This window comes from Chelonoidis abingdonii, chromosome 7, assembly GCF_003597395.2.
Source record: "Chelonoidis abingdonii isolate Lonesome George chromosome 7, CheloAbing_2.0, whole genome shotgun sequence".
Taxonomy (NCBI): domain Eukaryota; kingdom Metazoa; phylum Chordata; order Testudines; family Testudinidae; genus Chelonoidis; species Chelonoidis abingdonii.
The window spans coordinates 104,881,507-104,897,141 of NC_133775.1; the positions used below are offsets into that span (position 1 = coordinate 104,881,507).

General features: G+C 52.1%; 1 protein-coding gene across 1 annotated transcript in view; it reads left to right on the forward strand.

Moving 5' to 3' along the window:
- TCOF1 (treacle ribosome biogenesis factor 1) overlaps positions 1-15,635 on the forward strand; it is a gene marked incomplete at its 5' end in the record, with an annotated part of 33,385 nt that overhangs the window by 8,890 nt on the left and 8,860 nt on the right. The window contains 10 exons of the mRNA XM_075068184.1: positions 337-440; positions 1,229-1,601; positions 2,468-2,562; positions 3,200-3,466; positions 4,244-4,522; positions 9,366-9,540; positions 11,598-11,734; positions 13,229-13,441; positions 14,201-14,480; positions 14,804-14,889. Of these exons, the coding sequence (XP_074924285.1) occupies positions 337-440; positions 1,229-1,601; positions 2,468-2,562; positions 3,200-3,466; positions 4,244-4,522; positions 9,366-9,540; positions 11,598-11,734; positions 13,229-13,441; positions 14,201-14,480; positions 14,804-14,889 (2,009 nt within the window). The remainder of the gene's footprint in view (positions 1-336; positions 441-1,228; positions 1,602-2,467; positions 2,563-3,199; positions 3,467-4,243; positions 4,523-9,365; positions 9,541-11,597; positions 11,735-13,228; positions 13,442-14,200; positions 14,481-14,803; positions 14,890-15,635) is intronic.

Consider the following 15,635-nt stretch of genomic DNA (forward strand, 5'->3'; position numbering starts at 1 on the left):
TATCATGAGAAGTAGTAAACAACACTTCCTTATCTACTTTCTCTACACCAGTCATGATTTTATAGACCTCAGTTATATCTCCCCTTAGCCGTCTCTTTTTCCCAAGCTGAAAAGCCCCTGTCTTATTAATCTCTCCTCATACGGAAGCTGTTCCATACCCCTAATCATTATTGTTGCCCTTTTCTGAACCTTTCCTCCGACGCTGTGGTAATGTGCAGAACCAGCTTCTGCATAACCAGTTGTCTGTAGCTAGTGCTACCTTCATCTCCAGTTGGTGGGAAGCTAGTCTTGTGTTTTGAGTCTCTGCATATTGTTGCTTTTCCTTGTGTGTGGCAGCTGGCACCGCTGTTGTGACTAACTCCACGGTGCAGGCAGAGAGCAGCGAGGATGAAGACTCCTCTTCAGAAGAGGAGGCAGCGGCTGGAAAGGAAATAAAGGAGGTAAGGTGACGCTTTTCTCCATGCCATCCCCCAAGGCTGCTAGTGGCCTGTGACCAGGGCTGCGTTAGAAAGTTCTAGAAATGCGCGGGGGAGGGTGTTCGTCACAAACCCTAGTTAGAACAGCAAAAAAGAGCTTTTGGTGCTCCAGTTTATTTCATCTGGGGAGCCTGTATAAGCTATACTGAAGTATGCTTCAGCTCTGGGAGGGTTTGCCAGTATGGTTGTAATGACAACCCTCTTCTGCTGAGTTGTGCGTATGGCTTCGTAAAAGGGAAATTGACTATGGAGGTTGAACCTGTTCGCATGGAAAGTGCTTTTCATTCACTTTGAGGAGTTAAGTGACTGAAGTGTTGTTTAGATGTGGCACTAATGAGGGAGAGGGAGGTTAAAGGAGCACTGAACTCCCTCTTTACTCCATGCACCAGTTAATTAGGTGCTCACTTCAGGGGAAAAAACAAAAGCCTCCTTCAAACCTCTTTTGCCTGATTGGGGCAGTGACCCCAGCAAAACTCTGCTTGAGTTGCTGGTGTCCTGGAGAAGTGCACTCTGAAGGCCAGCTGCATTGCTGGTGCAAGTCCCTTGAGCTCCCTGGTGGTGCTCTGTGGATGAAGATGAACGTGTCTCTGTTTAAATGCAAAGACAGCCTCCATGTCAGAAAGCGTTAACGACTCGATGCATTTCAGCATTTTTCTGGGCAGTGGTTCCTCAAATCTAGTTCAGAGCATCACAATTCCATGAAGAGGACAAAAGGATGTCTTGGAACTGACTTCTTTTGTTGTTTCCTCCAGGTGAGAACTGCTGCAGCGGGTAGCAAAGCTGCTAACTCTCTGCAGCACGCTGCCCAAAACAAAGCCAATGCCGCTTCAGGTAAGCCTGGGGCTGGTGTTGTAGCTCAGACCAGAGCAGGAAAGAGCAAAGGCATCTCAAATAAGGTCACACCTGGTACATCAGCTACTTCTTCAGCTCCGGGCAAAGCAGGCCAGAAGAAAGCCGGTGCTGGTAAGCCAGGACCTGCTGCAGCAATTCAGGCCAAAGTAGGACAAAGCAAAGCAGCAGCAGCAGTTACTGCAAAGGCAGCAGAGAGCTCTGAAAGCAGCGATTCATCAGAGAGTGAGGAAGGGGAGAAGGTGCCAGCAGCAAAGCTCCCACCTCCCAAGTCAGGTGAGAAGCCCATGGGCTTGCGAGGCATTTCCTAAGGCATTGCACAGCTGCTGTGCTGGTCGTGAGACGTGCATCTCCGTTCTGGCTTTACAGTGTATCAATTCTGAATGACTTTCCTAGTATTGCTGCAAGCCTAGTGGCTCCAGCTCTCCTGGCAGATAACCACCAAAGCAAAACTGCTCCCTGTAGAGACTAAAGAAACCTGGCAGAAGAGGGAGCAACACAAGCACTGCCAATCACACCAGCTCAGGTTGCGTTAAGGGACACATTGCTTGGCTCTGCAATACAGAGAAATGGATGGGATCTAGCATCTGGGGTAGCAAATGCTACAGTTAAGGATCTTATTCAGTGTCCAGTACGATGGAGCGCTGATGGGTCAGGGCCACTGGATGATACTAGAACGCTGCTTTATTCTGAGCGCTCTGAAGAAGTCACTCAAACTTTCCATGTTTGGTCTCAAGCCAGAAGTGAATTGTTGTTGACGTTTTGAGGGGAAATTGCCCAGAAAAGAAATGCTCCAAGCTTGAGACCTGATCCTGCAATAAGGGTGTGTGTGTAAGTGTCCACACTGCACTGGCTCCAGGAGCGGGGACTTGGGATGACTGTTCCTCCTTGAGGGAGGGCCTCCTAAGGGAGTGGTAGGGTTAATCTTAAATATGTGACTTGAAAATTTTGTTGACATGCTCAGTAGGCACCTCTAAGATTTTAGCGGTGTCACTGGCCCTGCCCTGATGCGACATGACTGTCGCCTCTCCCCTGTGCCTTCTAACTGGTTCCCATAACCTAAAAGTTGCATGAATGTAGCTGTCTGCATGGACTTGACAAGAGAGCACGGTGTGAGTGATGTCTCCTCTCTGGTATTTCAGCACTAAAGCAAACGGTGGGAAAGGCAGAGAGTAGCAGTGAGGACTCGAGCGATGAGACTTCCTCTGAAGAGGAATTAAAAACCGCGGCGCTCCAGGTATCTGCCTCCAAGAGGGTCCACTGAGTGCTTTACGCATTCCTCACCACCACCACCCATACACATCCTGTACCCTCCCAGGGCCAAGCGTTGTTAAGGCCCTTCCCCAGACAGATAGTGGGGCAGGGACTATGAACAGTTTTCTCTGAAGCCAGGGCACTGAGGAAACAGACCCGACCCACCCCACCCGACAGTACCTCCCAGCCTCTGTCGTCCCCAAAGTCTGGGTCCCGCTCTCTCACTAGAGGGTTCGAGAAGAGGGAGGACCGAACCCTGAGCCGCTCTGACTGTAGGATGCACTCGATGCAGACGAGTGGGATACTGAGAACCCAGAGAGTGTAAAATGAATAACAGCCTGTTGTGCTGATTAAATGAAAGTTCCCACACCGCCATTTCTAGCGTAAACTAACCTACTGCAGAATCGCCAGCTGCTGCCCGACCCAAGGGCCTTGCACGGACTTATGGTCCAGCTTGCTGCAGAGCAGCAGAGCCTTGTTTGTAGCTAATCCCACCCCCTGATCAAGGCTTGTGCTCTGAGCTAACCTCGACCCCTGACTTCCCTTTGGCTTCCTCCCACCCCCACTCCTGCACAGATGTTCAATATCCCTCCTCAGTCAGTCTCTTCTCTCGCCTCCAGACAAAACCAGCTGTGAAAGCAGCACAGGTCAATGCAACACCAGTGAAAAGCGCATCAGCCACTCCAGCACCCACCAAGAGGACCCCAGGGAAAGTGTCCAGCCCAGCTCCATGGAAACCAACTGCAGATACACCAACCCAGAGCAAACCAGGAGCTGCAAAGGTGACAGCTCCTGCAAAGGCTGCTGGGAGTGCAAAGGAAGAGGACACTTCTGAGAGCAGCAGCTCGTCAGACAGTGATGATGAGGAAGCCATGTCAGCGGTACAGGTAGGTCAGTTTGAGCCTATTGTCCCTCCCACCTGTCCTGAGGCCTGGGGATGCTACGAATGGGAACCTCATAAAAAGCACAGTGCACTGCAAGGTCGCACTTGCAACAGGGTAGGGAATGGACCCAGTTAATGTTTCCACTGTAAACTTTAAGTGACCAGTTGAAAATTTAAGTGTGTTGATTTCAACAGGCAAAAGATGCATGAGTGCTTTTAACTAAAATCCAACACTGGCGGTGTTCTTCATCCAAGAAAGGAAAATTCTACTCAAAACCCTCTCGAGTTCTAGATCTGATCCATGGATTCACAACTGAGTGTTGGATCTGCAATATCTAACATCGGCAAACTCTAGCGTCATCTGATTGCTGCTGCTTTTGTGCCTGGGTAGGGGAGGTTTGGTCCTTTTCACCATTGGTTCCTGTGCCATGGTGCATGTGGAACAGAGTCATTCATGTTCTCATGCAGTGGGCAGCCTTTTCTCCCCCCACTGTTTGTTTGTGCAGCTGTGACCATTTACACAGCAGACTATTAAGGAATTTCAGTCACTGCTCCCTCACCCTAGGAGATGTCTTCCAATGGCCAGGAGGACTGATGAAGGGTGCCTGGCTGCCACGCTGGTCACCCATCCTCTCTTAGCATTTTCAGCCTTGGCACATCTTGCAGTCTCTTTCTAGATCAACATCTTGATCCCTTAAATTTTATCCTGGGAAGACACATCTCCCAACTCCAAGTCATGGATTCCTGTTGTGTTTATTCTGTTCTTGTCTCTTGGCTCTAGACCAACCCATCTGCAAAAGCTCCCCAGGCCATGGCGATGCTAGTGAAAAGTGCACTAGCCACTCATCCATCCACCAAGGCTGCTCTGGCAAAAGCCTTGACGCCAGCTCCACGGAAGCAGCCCTCAAAACCAGCTGTGCCCAGCCAGCCCAGCATGGGGCTTCAAACGACCAGAACAGCTGCAAAGGCTGCTGGGAGTGCAAAGCAAGAAGAGAGCTCAGAGAGCAGTGACTCATCGAGCAGCGAGGACGAAGCACCCCCAGTGCCGATAAGCCAGAAGGTTTGTAATTCTTGCCTCTAATTGGGTTCTGAGATGCTGGTGATGGTCGTGTTAGTGGCTGGCTGTTCATACTGTTTTGTGCTTAGGATGCTAAATCTTTCTGATATATGAAATCTCTGACCTCTGCAAGGTGTCCCTCCATCTTTGCTTTGTAGAACTACTATGAATTGTTTTCTGATTTGATGGGCCCCTGCTTTAATACATCATTTAAAGATCAGCCGTTTCTGAGTGACTAGTTCATAGTTACTGAATTCTCTGGCTCCTTTGTAGAACTTGTGTTTGGCTTTGCCAGAGAACTGGCTGCTGCCAATAAGATCAAACACAAGTCATTGCAAAACACTATAGTAAAATACAAGCCAAGGCGTAGGGGGCCCGTAGCATAGTATCACTTGGCTTAAAACATCTCCCATTCTTAGCAGTCTGAGGAGCCAAACCAGCAGAAACTGTACATGGAGAACTCCAGAGTGAAACAGTTCATTTGCCTGCATCCAAACGCTGACGCTGCTCTGTCATAGGAATTTTAGTTGGATGGAGCCCTCCCCTCTTCCCTCCTTTCGACTGGAACTCGTGACATAGGTCCTAGTATGGATACACATGGGGCCAAAAGCAACCTGAGTTTGCTTCACGTGTGCCCGGGGAGCCTGCTCATGCTTACATAGGCCGGAACCAGTTCCCATTAAAGCTGATCGCAGAACTCCCATTGCTTCCAGTGGGATCGGGCTGAGTGTTTTGCAAGGCAGAAATCCAGACGGGGTGGATTTTCACTTCTCAGTTGTTCATGATTAATCTGGCCACGAGGACGGCCCTGGGGAGTCATTACTGGTAGGGCGCATCCTTATCATTGGTGGCCCCAAGTGCTTGCTAGTCTTCCTGAAGATGGCAGCCTGCAAGGCGCAGTCTGACAGTGCGTGCAAGATTGTGGCCCAGTCCCCCCTGCATCTGCGAGAGTTCTCTCCTCTCTCTCTCTCTCTCTCTCTGCCCATTTGGTGTAGACATGTGAGAATCCGATGAGCTCTGCATTTTGGCTTTTACACTGGATCGTCCTGGTCTGCTGGCTTGGGGAACATCTCTGAGTGGTTGGCGCTATCCCAGTCTGTCTCTCTCAGCATTTCTACACTGCGATTCAAATCTTAACGCTGGTTGAGAATGAGGGGTATTGCGGGGGAAGGGGAGAATTTATGCTGCATGAAGAATTTGTGCAAGCCCTTCTAGCAATAGTAAAAGGTGAAGAACACATTTTCCCCACAGCGTCTTCAGTTGAAAAGAATACCCTACCTGAGGCAGAAGTAGCGCTCTCTCTTGCTGAAGGGCTATTAAAGGATTTGCAAATTTGGGATTCCCACGTACCAGTCGCTGCTGCCAAGAAAGCCAGCCCATTTTGGTTACAACCTTTCATGATGCCAGCAGCCAGGGACTTGGAATGAAGGTTGGCGTTTAGCCATTCTGCCCATTTGTGTCCACAATCCGGCTCTCCCAGTGGAACGTCTCTGGGCAGATGGAGAACATGAAGTACTTGGGCATATGTTTAACCACTGACTTGCAGTATCCTGCAGCTTCCGATCATTTCTAAGCAAGATCCAGACAGGTACAGAGAATTGCAAGCTGCTTCATCTTTCGCTGCGAGGGCGGATTAGCACAATTAAAATGAACATCATGCTTACATCGAACTGCTTAATTAGTATGTTTACCGCTGAAGATTTAGGATTATTTAGTCAAAGAAATTTGTTTGCAAAGGTGTTGTGTTCCCCCAGCCTGCAATGGGGAAGCAAACAAGATTGACCTTGAAGAAACTTCAGGCTCTTTCAGACTTTCCAAACCCACCTGTGCAATAAGGCCAAAAATGTCATATGGGCCCACTGGTGTTCCTGTGCCTCACTTTAGATGTGCAGCAAGTCTATGTCTCCTGCCAGCGCCCAGAAATGGAGGCATAGAGTATTCATGGACGTGACGGAAAACCTGGCTGTGAACTTTGATCTGGACTCAGTGCTGAGGTGATAGCCCACTAGACCCTTAGGGGAGATGAAGCGTGACTGCGTCCTGAGCTCATATCTTGGAGCGGAAGTCTTTATTCTTTTATATCGTGACACATCCCCAGTTACTGAGCTCGTTGTTGGCATGCTGGGAGTGCTTCCTGTGTACGCTGGGAGACTAAAGTTGGTGTGTGACTGATACAGCTGGGGAGCATGCTCGCTTTCTGACTTGCTGCATTATGCAAATAAGCTAAAGCGCCTGGGGGAGGCGGGTGATTCAACTCCAGCATGCTCCCACCACTGGGCCGGGAGCTATTTGCAGGGCAGCAGAGAGAGAGAAAGGATGTGAGGGAGGAGAGGACAGGAAGCTCAATCTGTAGTTACACTTCCACCATCTCGTGAATTTCTCTCGGGTACCAGCATCTCTAGCATGGCAGACTGCTCCACAACCTTTCCACCCTTTTACTTCTGGCTTCTTCCAGTCTCCTGAGTCCATAAAACGCACTGGCCTGGATTGTGTTCTGCACGGCTCACCTGGGGCCGTTTTACAGCCAGCGTAGTTCAGCCAAGCTATAGGGTGAATCCCTGCCTGGGCTCATTCACTAGGATGTGGCAGCCCTGTAGAAATGATACTTCTGCCTTTTTAGGGAAATGTTCTTACATAGTGTCCGGATGCTGCTATCTGATTGTCTTCCAGGTCCTTGAGCTGTTCCCTAGTACCTCCTCCTCTTATGCATGGGAAGCTCGCTCTCTGAACATGAGCAAGAGTCTGTCCTGTCACTAGGAAGTTGGAGGCAAGTGACTTAGGCTAGATCCAATATCATGCAAGTGCTGGTCTCTGATGGGAGCACACCAGACTTCTCCCCAAGTAGGTGATTCATTTAAATCTCTGCATCTGTTTCCGATAATGCTCTCAATTTGCCATCTAGAAGCTGGCCCCTCTCTTGGAGATAGTGACTCATGTTAACCAAAACAAAACAGAGACTCCAGTTTGTTTTCCTCTCTCATCCTTGTGGAGGTTTCTGTGTCTCTGTGCAGAGCCTGGAGATGCCTGGCTTGTTTGGAGAGCCCCTTCTGTAATGGGTAAACACTCCGATACTGACATCTGTTCAGCAGCTGGTTTAGGTGTAATAAACGCTGCCCCAGGGGCAGCGCTCTTCGGGGCCGTGCCAGAAAGCCAGGTCTGACACAGTCTTCCATCTCACGAAGCTGCAAACCTGGGGCTCCTGGCCACTGGCATGGAGCAGTCACCCCTACAGGCTGTCAGAACAGCTGTGATGTTCTAGTTCTGCACTGGTATTGGGTGGGGGGAGCCTGAGTATCAAGTCCGGCACAGGGGTAAAGGGACTGAATGCTGGCGGGGATTGGACCATTCATGGTAGAGCTAGTGTCACGCTCCGTCTTCCCTGAGAAGAATTCTGGGAACAGCTCCCAGGCCATGGGACACTGCCCCAAAAGTGGGTCACAGCCACGGGCAGGTTGGGTGATACTCTGCTCCCATTGTGCCTGGCAAACAGAGTATCCCTGAACGTCTGACTGCCAGGAGCTGCGACTGGACCACAGGATGGATCACTCAACAAGTGCCCTGTTCTGTTCGTTCCCTCTGAAGCATCTGGCACTGGCCACTGTGGGAAGATGAGATCCTGGGCCAGGTGGACCATTGGTTGGCCCAGCATGGGCGTTATGTTCTTGCTTGGCCAGAGCGAACTGGTGCTTGAGCGTTCAGCCCAGCATGTGAAGATCAGGCTGTGTTTGGATGCCTGAGTGGGTGTGGAGTGTGTCTGCCCCCAAAGAACCCCAAAGGGTGGGGAAGTCTCTGGGACTTCCTCTCTTTAGCAAACCCTCTGCAAGCAGCCAAAGGGTGAGAGGAGCATGGAAGCTGTCTCTGCGCCATGAGGGAGCCAGAAGATCAAACCTGGTTGGAATGAAATTTTCAAGTGCCAAAATAACTGGTACCTCCTTGCATCAACTCCTCAGCTGTGCAAGACATTGAGATGCAGCTCGCACACTGCTTTGAGTCACAGAAATCAAAACGCTGCCAGCTGCTGTGCAACCCAAGCACCGTGTTGGGGTTTCACAGCCGATTATTTAGGCACATGGACAAACGAATCACTCCTGTTGTGGACAAAATGCTTCCTAGGAACGGTGCAGTGCTGTCTCCCTTAAACGCTGCTCTAATGCTGTGTCCAGGAGGCAGCCGCTGGGATGGTGGAATCTGGCAGTCGTTTCACCTTGTGCTTGGATCCCTCCAAACGTCACAGGCCACCGAGGTCGGTCGGTCGGTCGGTCGGTCAGTCAGTATTCAGTGGAGCAGCCTTAAGGGACAGCTAGCCCTCGCAGGCAGTAGTAGTGGGGTTTCCTTAGGTGGCCTTCTCCCTTCCAAGTCAAACTGAACTGTTGTTTTGGCCTAATGGTAGAGAGTCCTGTGCTTCTGGAGGTACCATTCTCAGATGAGACATGATAATGAGGTGCTGAACCCCTGGTCATTAAAGATCCCATGGTCCTTTTTGAAAGAGTAGAGGCGTAAACCCTGGTGGCCTGGTCAATTTCTACTGAAATATGGCCTTTTCCCCTGCCAAGTTTTCCCCAGGCCGTTCCAGTTGAATACAGTCTATTTCTTCCCTTCTTGCCTGAACTGCTGGGTGGTGTTTCTATCTGCTGCGAACAGCTACTGCTTCCCACCCAAGAGAGGGAGCCACATTTCATTGGTTTCAGAAATGATCCATCTCTGAACTTGTGATGTTCTTTGAGGATAAAAGGAGCATTTTAAATGATGACAGCAACATATGGGGTGCAGGACACGAACCCTGGCTTGGGCACTGAACCTGTGGACCATAAAAATCATTGACTTTTTTTTTTTTTTTTTTTTTAAGAGATTGCCAACTTCTCAGCCTTCCCCTGGCATCAAGCCCAGCCTGGCTGGTAAAGCTGGGAGCCCCAGGAAAGCAGCTGCAAATGCCTTGAAGGGCAAGGACTCTGAGAGCGAGAGCAGCACGTCGTCAGACAGTGAGGAGGACGAGGCAGCCCAGAAACCACCTCCTAACGCTGGTAAGATTCTAGCCTTCCCTTGGTATTCAGGGCCTCTCTCCTCTGTACTCGTGGGGTTTGCTTCTCTTCTCGGCTTGAGCAGCTGGTGTGTCCTAGATGGAGCTCCCCCCTAAGAACCATCACCAGGCATGCTCTGAACTGCCAAGGGATGCAGACTCTGCCAGTCACTCTGAAGCTGATGTTAGCAAGAGCTGTCAGCGCAGTTCCCTTTTGTCTCTTCTAGAGTGTCCTTCCAAACTGGCACAAGAGTTGGGTTTTGGGGCAGGGTTATTTTTGTTCTGTTTTCTATTCCTTCCAGCATGGGTCAGTTGCTAACTGACACGTACTCCCCAGCGTGTTCAGACGGAGGAGCCTTGGCATAATAATTAATAAGCACTTTAAGATCCGTGGATGGAAGGCTCTATAAGAGATTACTAGTAATGAATGAAGCCCTCTTCTCCCCTCCTGTGTGGCCTGCGGGGGGGTTTGCCATCCCCACACTTCTCCCTGGAGTAGGCGAGGAAGTCTGGCACCACTCCATGACCTCTCTGGTTGATGAAGGGGTAGGAAGGGGAGTCCTGGCAGCTGTCCTGGAGTGGGCCGGGAGTGGCTTCAACCTGGAGTCTCATGAGGACGTGGTTGTGTCTGAAGTGGGGATAGAGGGAGATCACCGAAGATACAGTGGAACCTCCCATGCTGAATATGTATCTGCTCGTGCTTCCCTGCTGCCACTCCCTCTCCAGAGTATTCAGGCATCTCTGCAGCTACAAAGCCCAGAGAGCACAAGGTCTGAGTGCCCTGAGAACATGCAGGGCCCCTGTCATTAGACCTGCAAAAGAAACTTGGCTTATGGCCAGTGGCATGCTGGGGCAGCACGGGGACAACCCATGGGAACCCAGCAAATAGAGGGGACTGATGACTGTCCAGGTTGGCTCTTGCTGTTTTCAGTTGATCCATCTCCTCCCTTCCATGGACATGAGCCTTCAGTGTTTTTACTCTCACCAGGTGACTGTGGTCTTTGCACAGCGATGTCCCTGTTTGCAGAGCAGAGGCGTTGCCTTAGCAGAGAACGTGTGCTCCAGGCTGGTTCGTGTCTCTGGCTGGCTTTTGTGATGCGAGCAACCAGAAGTTATTCCTGGCATCTCCGCAGCTGATGCCTGGATGCAGGAGGATGCCAGAGGGAATGATTCATTACAAAGGAGTCTTGCACCTGTAGATAGTTATTGCAGGACCTTCCTGCAGGGAGAGCTTGAGCTAATGTCAAATCCTTTGTGGCAGGGAGCTGGTAAAACAGAACTCAGCCTGTGCACGCGGGAGGTGGGGAACACTTTTGTTAACTGTAAACATGGAGTTGAGTTTTGAGATCTGCTATGCACTGCTGTCCAGACCTCCGACACCCCATGGGTTTGTGTTCTGGGGCTAGCGGAAACACCAGGCAACAGGCTGGCTCGTCTCTCTTGCTTGTTGGTGTAACTGCTACCAGGAAACGGGCAGAAACCCACCCAGTGAGCTTTATGAGTAGCCAGAGTGTGACTGGCTGTTGGAGGGGCTGACGTGCTCCCCAGCTGCAGGGGTGGGAGGGTTTGTGTGAAGTGGAAGACAGCAGCCCCCTAGGAAATGAACAGAAGCCTCCAGCAGGCTTTGCACAGGGCATTTGCTCAGCTGTCAATTGCTAACATTTTCCACTACTGATTCCTGCCGGCTTCTGGTGGTGGCTGTCTGTTTGCACAAAGGCGGGAGGGACGGGTTCTCCAGCTCCAGAGCTCCGTTATTCTGGCATGTTCATGGCGTTCCCGACTATTCCATCCCTCTGCCACCCCTCGCACCACGTCCTGTTGGGCCCCTTCACTCACACTGAACAGAAAGCCGTGGCCTGGGGGTAGCAAGAGAAATCTTGTGGAGAAGGAGGTGTTAGGAAATCATTGTCTTCTAGCAGCTCTCCCCTTTCAGCAGGGTTTTCTCTCCCAGTCTAAAACCAGAACACTGAAGCATCAGCAGCCTTCCTCAGCTCTCCAGCTATCGTCTTCCTATAAACAGCCTGCGGTCTTACCCTTGGCTTTCTCTCCAACCTCTTTCAGCAGTGAAGACCCCTGCTGCAGCACAGCTGATTAGTGTCAAGAAGGCCCAGGCCCTTCCAGCATCTCTTCCAAAAGCGCCAGGGGCAGCAGGTAGCAGCGAGGAATCCAGTGGGGGGTCGGACTCGGAGGAGGATCAGGTACCCGTGCTGATAACTAGCAAACAGACTGCGCGGCTGTCGGGTGATAGGGAAGAAGCTTTGCCGAGCTGGCCTCTTTGAGAGCTGGGGTTTTGAGGAATGGTGACTAGCGAAACTCTCTCTGTCTGGAGTGCTTTCTCTTTGGGAAAGCCAGGCTCTGGGGAGTGTCCGTCACGGCTGGTGATCCCAGCCAGCCGGCACAGGGATCTTTCCAATCAATGGGGGCTGGCTAGGGTTCGGAGGTTAGAAGCAGTGGAGGGACTGGCTGTCTTGTGACAGCAATCATCATACAGGTTGATTCCTGCCCACATCTGGGCCTCTTTGTGCAGCTCCTGCAGAATAAATCAGCAGGATCCCCCACAGTGGAGAATTTCCCCAGCCCAGGCGGGGTTCCCAAGCCCTGTAGCACCAGCATACCCCCCCAGTCTCTTCTCTCCCTTTTTCCCCTTGGCCTAGCAGGGATGTACTGAACAGAATGCTTTGTACTCCAGCTGTTCAGTGCTGCAGGGTGGCCCATATGCCACTGGAAAAACTGCCATAAATAAGAGAAAAGCCACTGAGGCTGCTAACTTCCAGTGGGCGAGTGCATGGTCCTCCGCTCAAGGCAGCACCTCCTGACCTGCACAGTGCTCCAGATATGTCCAACAGCCTTTCAGCTCCTGGGTGATTGAAATCATTGCTGCCTGCTGACTGGCTAGGTGCTCCCAGTCCTGTTCCCAGAAGTGTCCGTGCCATGCGAAGCGCCAGCCTCGTTGGCACTCTTGTTGGGAGTCAGGGATAGAAAGGGATTGCCCCTGTGCTGTGGATGGTTAGGAAGCTGTGTGCTCCCCAGCTGGCACAAGGCCTCGTTTAGTAAGAGGGTTGATATTTTAGAGGTGTGTAAAAGCAGTCACTGTGACTTTGAGCTCTCAAATCACAGCTGAAAATGTTCAAAGGTTCCTTGGATCCACAGACCCCTGGATGGCATCTTGCACCAGATGTCGTATCCGAGAGACATGAGAGATCCCACTGAGTCCGGCACGTCGAAGCTTGGGTGTCTGCCGGGTGGGGGAGGCCCACATGCGTAGACTGGCTTGTAACTGACACCAGGGGACTGATCGTTTCCCCTGCCCTCCTCACTTTGTGTTTACTTGCTTTTGCCAATGATCTACCTCCTTGGAGCATGGTGCTCCTTCCAGGACTGCCCCGTCGTCCCCTGCCCTCCCATTTGGGGAGGTGATAGGCCTGGGCTGTGATGAAATGCTATGGCTTCTTGTTAACCGTCGTCATAAACCGCGTGGGAGAGCACGTTTCCAGGGGGCTGGTGTCCTGTTCTCTATCTCGGTGTGTCCCTATCAGCCTGAGATCTGAGCACAGAGGCTTTCTTGGCTATGCATTGTCCTCCTGCAGAATGGGGTTTTGTTCCCTGGACTTCCAGGCTCCTCACCTCTGTTGCTGTATTTCTTTAAAAGTCGCCAACCTGTCTTGACTTTCCTCCTTTCTTGTTTGGCCTAGCAATTGGCCCAGGTGAAATCAAAACCTTCCCCAGCCGCAAAACCTTTGGGCACAACAGCCAGCACGGCCAGGCCCGTGCTGCCCACTGGGAAAGCTGCCAACAGAGTGGCCAGCAGCACTGCGAAGGCAGCTGCTACCGCAGTTGGCCAAGCATCCGAGAGCTCGAGCTCAAGTTCCTCGGAGAGCAAGGAGGAAGAGAAGCCTGCAAGACAGGTAAGAGAGAAGTGCAGGGTGACATGCAGTGCTGCAGGGAGATCTAGCAGCTGCTGGAGCTTGTAGGCTGGGACTGGCGGAGTGTCCTCCAGAGGCTGGCTGGGGTTTGCTGCGCGATTCTAACAGCCACTTTGAGCACAGTTACCATAATGCAGGGGGAAAAAAGAAAATTCCTGTTGCTTTGCCTGAGGAAGCTGCAGGTCTCACCCTCAGACTGGCTGCCTCCCAGATAATGGCTCAGGACTCGGGTCAGTGCTGTCTCGTAGCTTTCGCTGCATCTCTTTACACTAAAGATCTGGAGTGACCAGACCAGCTCTAGCCCTCTCCGTATGTCTTTGATTTGAGCTGCTCCTGCTCCTGCCCCAGACTGAGGAGTAGCAGGCACAAGCTGTGTTCCTAAGGGCATTCTCCTCCCTCTGATACTGAGGACTCTGCAGTTTGGTCACACATTTGATTTGAGGATCCTAACTCCTTTTACAAACTGCCTCGGGTATTATAGCTTCCTCAGCACCCCTGATGAGGCAGGTGGCATTTCTCTCAGTGTGCCCATGGGGAGACTGAGTCACGGAGGTGAAGTGACTTGCCCCTGGGCTGTGGGGGAAAGACACCCCCTCCCCCCTCAAGATCATCTAGGCCTTCACCATGAGAGCTCCCTGCCTTCGGGGTACGCTGGCTGCTCTGGAAAGCTCAGGGAAGGTCTGAATCCTCCACCCCCCAGTATGTCTAAAATGTTCCTTGTTTCCTTCTCCCTCCCCTCAGCCTCGTCCTCCGTCCTGCTTGAAGCACGGGGCTGCCTCAGGTAAAGCAGCCGCCCCTGCAGGGGAGGGTGCGCAAGCAAATGTCGCTCTGTTGCTGAGCCCTTCTGCCAAGGGCAAAGGTCCCGTCGCAGCCGCAGGAAAAGCAGGACTTGGTGCTGCAGGCAGAGCCACCCAGAGCCAGGCTGTGCCCCCAGCACCTGGCAAAGGGCAAGAGAGCCCGGACAGCAGCAGTTCCTCCGACAGCGAGGAGGAGGACACGGCCAAGCAGTCCCTGAGGCCTGGTAAGAGCCGCTGCTCTGAGGGACTTCCAGTAGTGGTTGGGGGGCTGCCGGCCCGGTGAGCAGCACAGAGAACAAGGGTTCGCTGTGCACTGGGCCCGGCTTAGCTGGCAGGGTGGGTCTCGCTGACACACGAGGCTGTGAGTGACATGCAGCAGAGGCAGGCTCCTTGTGGAGGAGCAGAAGCTCTGGAGTGCGTGTCTCTGGGGAGCCCCACAACAGCCTATATCGGGGAGGTGTACCCAGAGAGAAGTCTGGGGTGCTCCCTGTTCAGGTGCGTGCTGTGCTGTACTAACAGGACTTCACTGGGCACTTTACTTCTCCAGCAGGGGCACCCCAGAAGCAGGGAGCGACGAAGGAGGCCAACAGCACCTGCTCGGAGTCCAACAAGGAAGAACAGCAGCTTTCTCAGGTGAGGGACCTGTACCCTGCAGGCCAGGGCTGTCGCCTTTCTCCTCTGCTCTGTAAAATGGAGCAGATGCTGGGCCAGATTCAGTATTGGGGTAAACGGCGGCTGCTGCTGCCCTCGAGTCCTAGAGTTGCACCCGCTCGGCCTGCTGGGCAGGGTCCCAGGGCAGAGAGGGGAGAAGGCTTTGAACTCGGGTGTTTGGAACACACCTGCAAGCTGATGGACAAATCGCAGCGCTGCTGCTGCTCTGCTCTGGCCTGGTGCTGTGCTGACATGGCCGTCGAATCAAAAGGCACATACGGGGAACCCGGTGCCCTGCAGCACTGAAATAGCCAAAGATGAGAAACTAGCCAGACTCATAGCAGCAACTTTTCTTTGTAACTGAACCCATGTCTAAGCCAGTAAACCCCCTTTCTTAGTAATCTCTAGGGAGCGCAGTACATCTGTAATGCATCAGCTTTGCATGCAAACGTAGGAATGCACCGATAGTCAAAAACCTCCCTAGGCTGGCTTAAACAGGGAGAGAACAAAGGAGCAAATATGCAGTGGACTACGACATGTCATAAACTCATCAAGCAGCCATATAAATAACCCCCTGTTTGCGTTTCATTCTGTGTGCTGCCGAGCTGTGCCACTCCCCACTGCCTGGCTGCCCGGCACGCTCCTGTACCCACTTCCATGGCCTGGTGTGTGGTACACCAGAGGGGTTAATAATGGAGCAGAGGGGTAGAGCCAAAGGATCTGTGGGC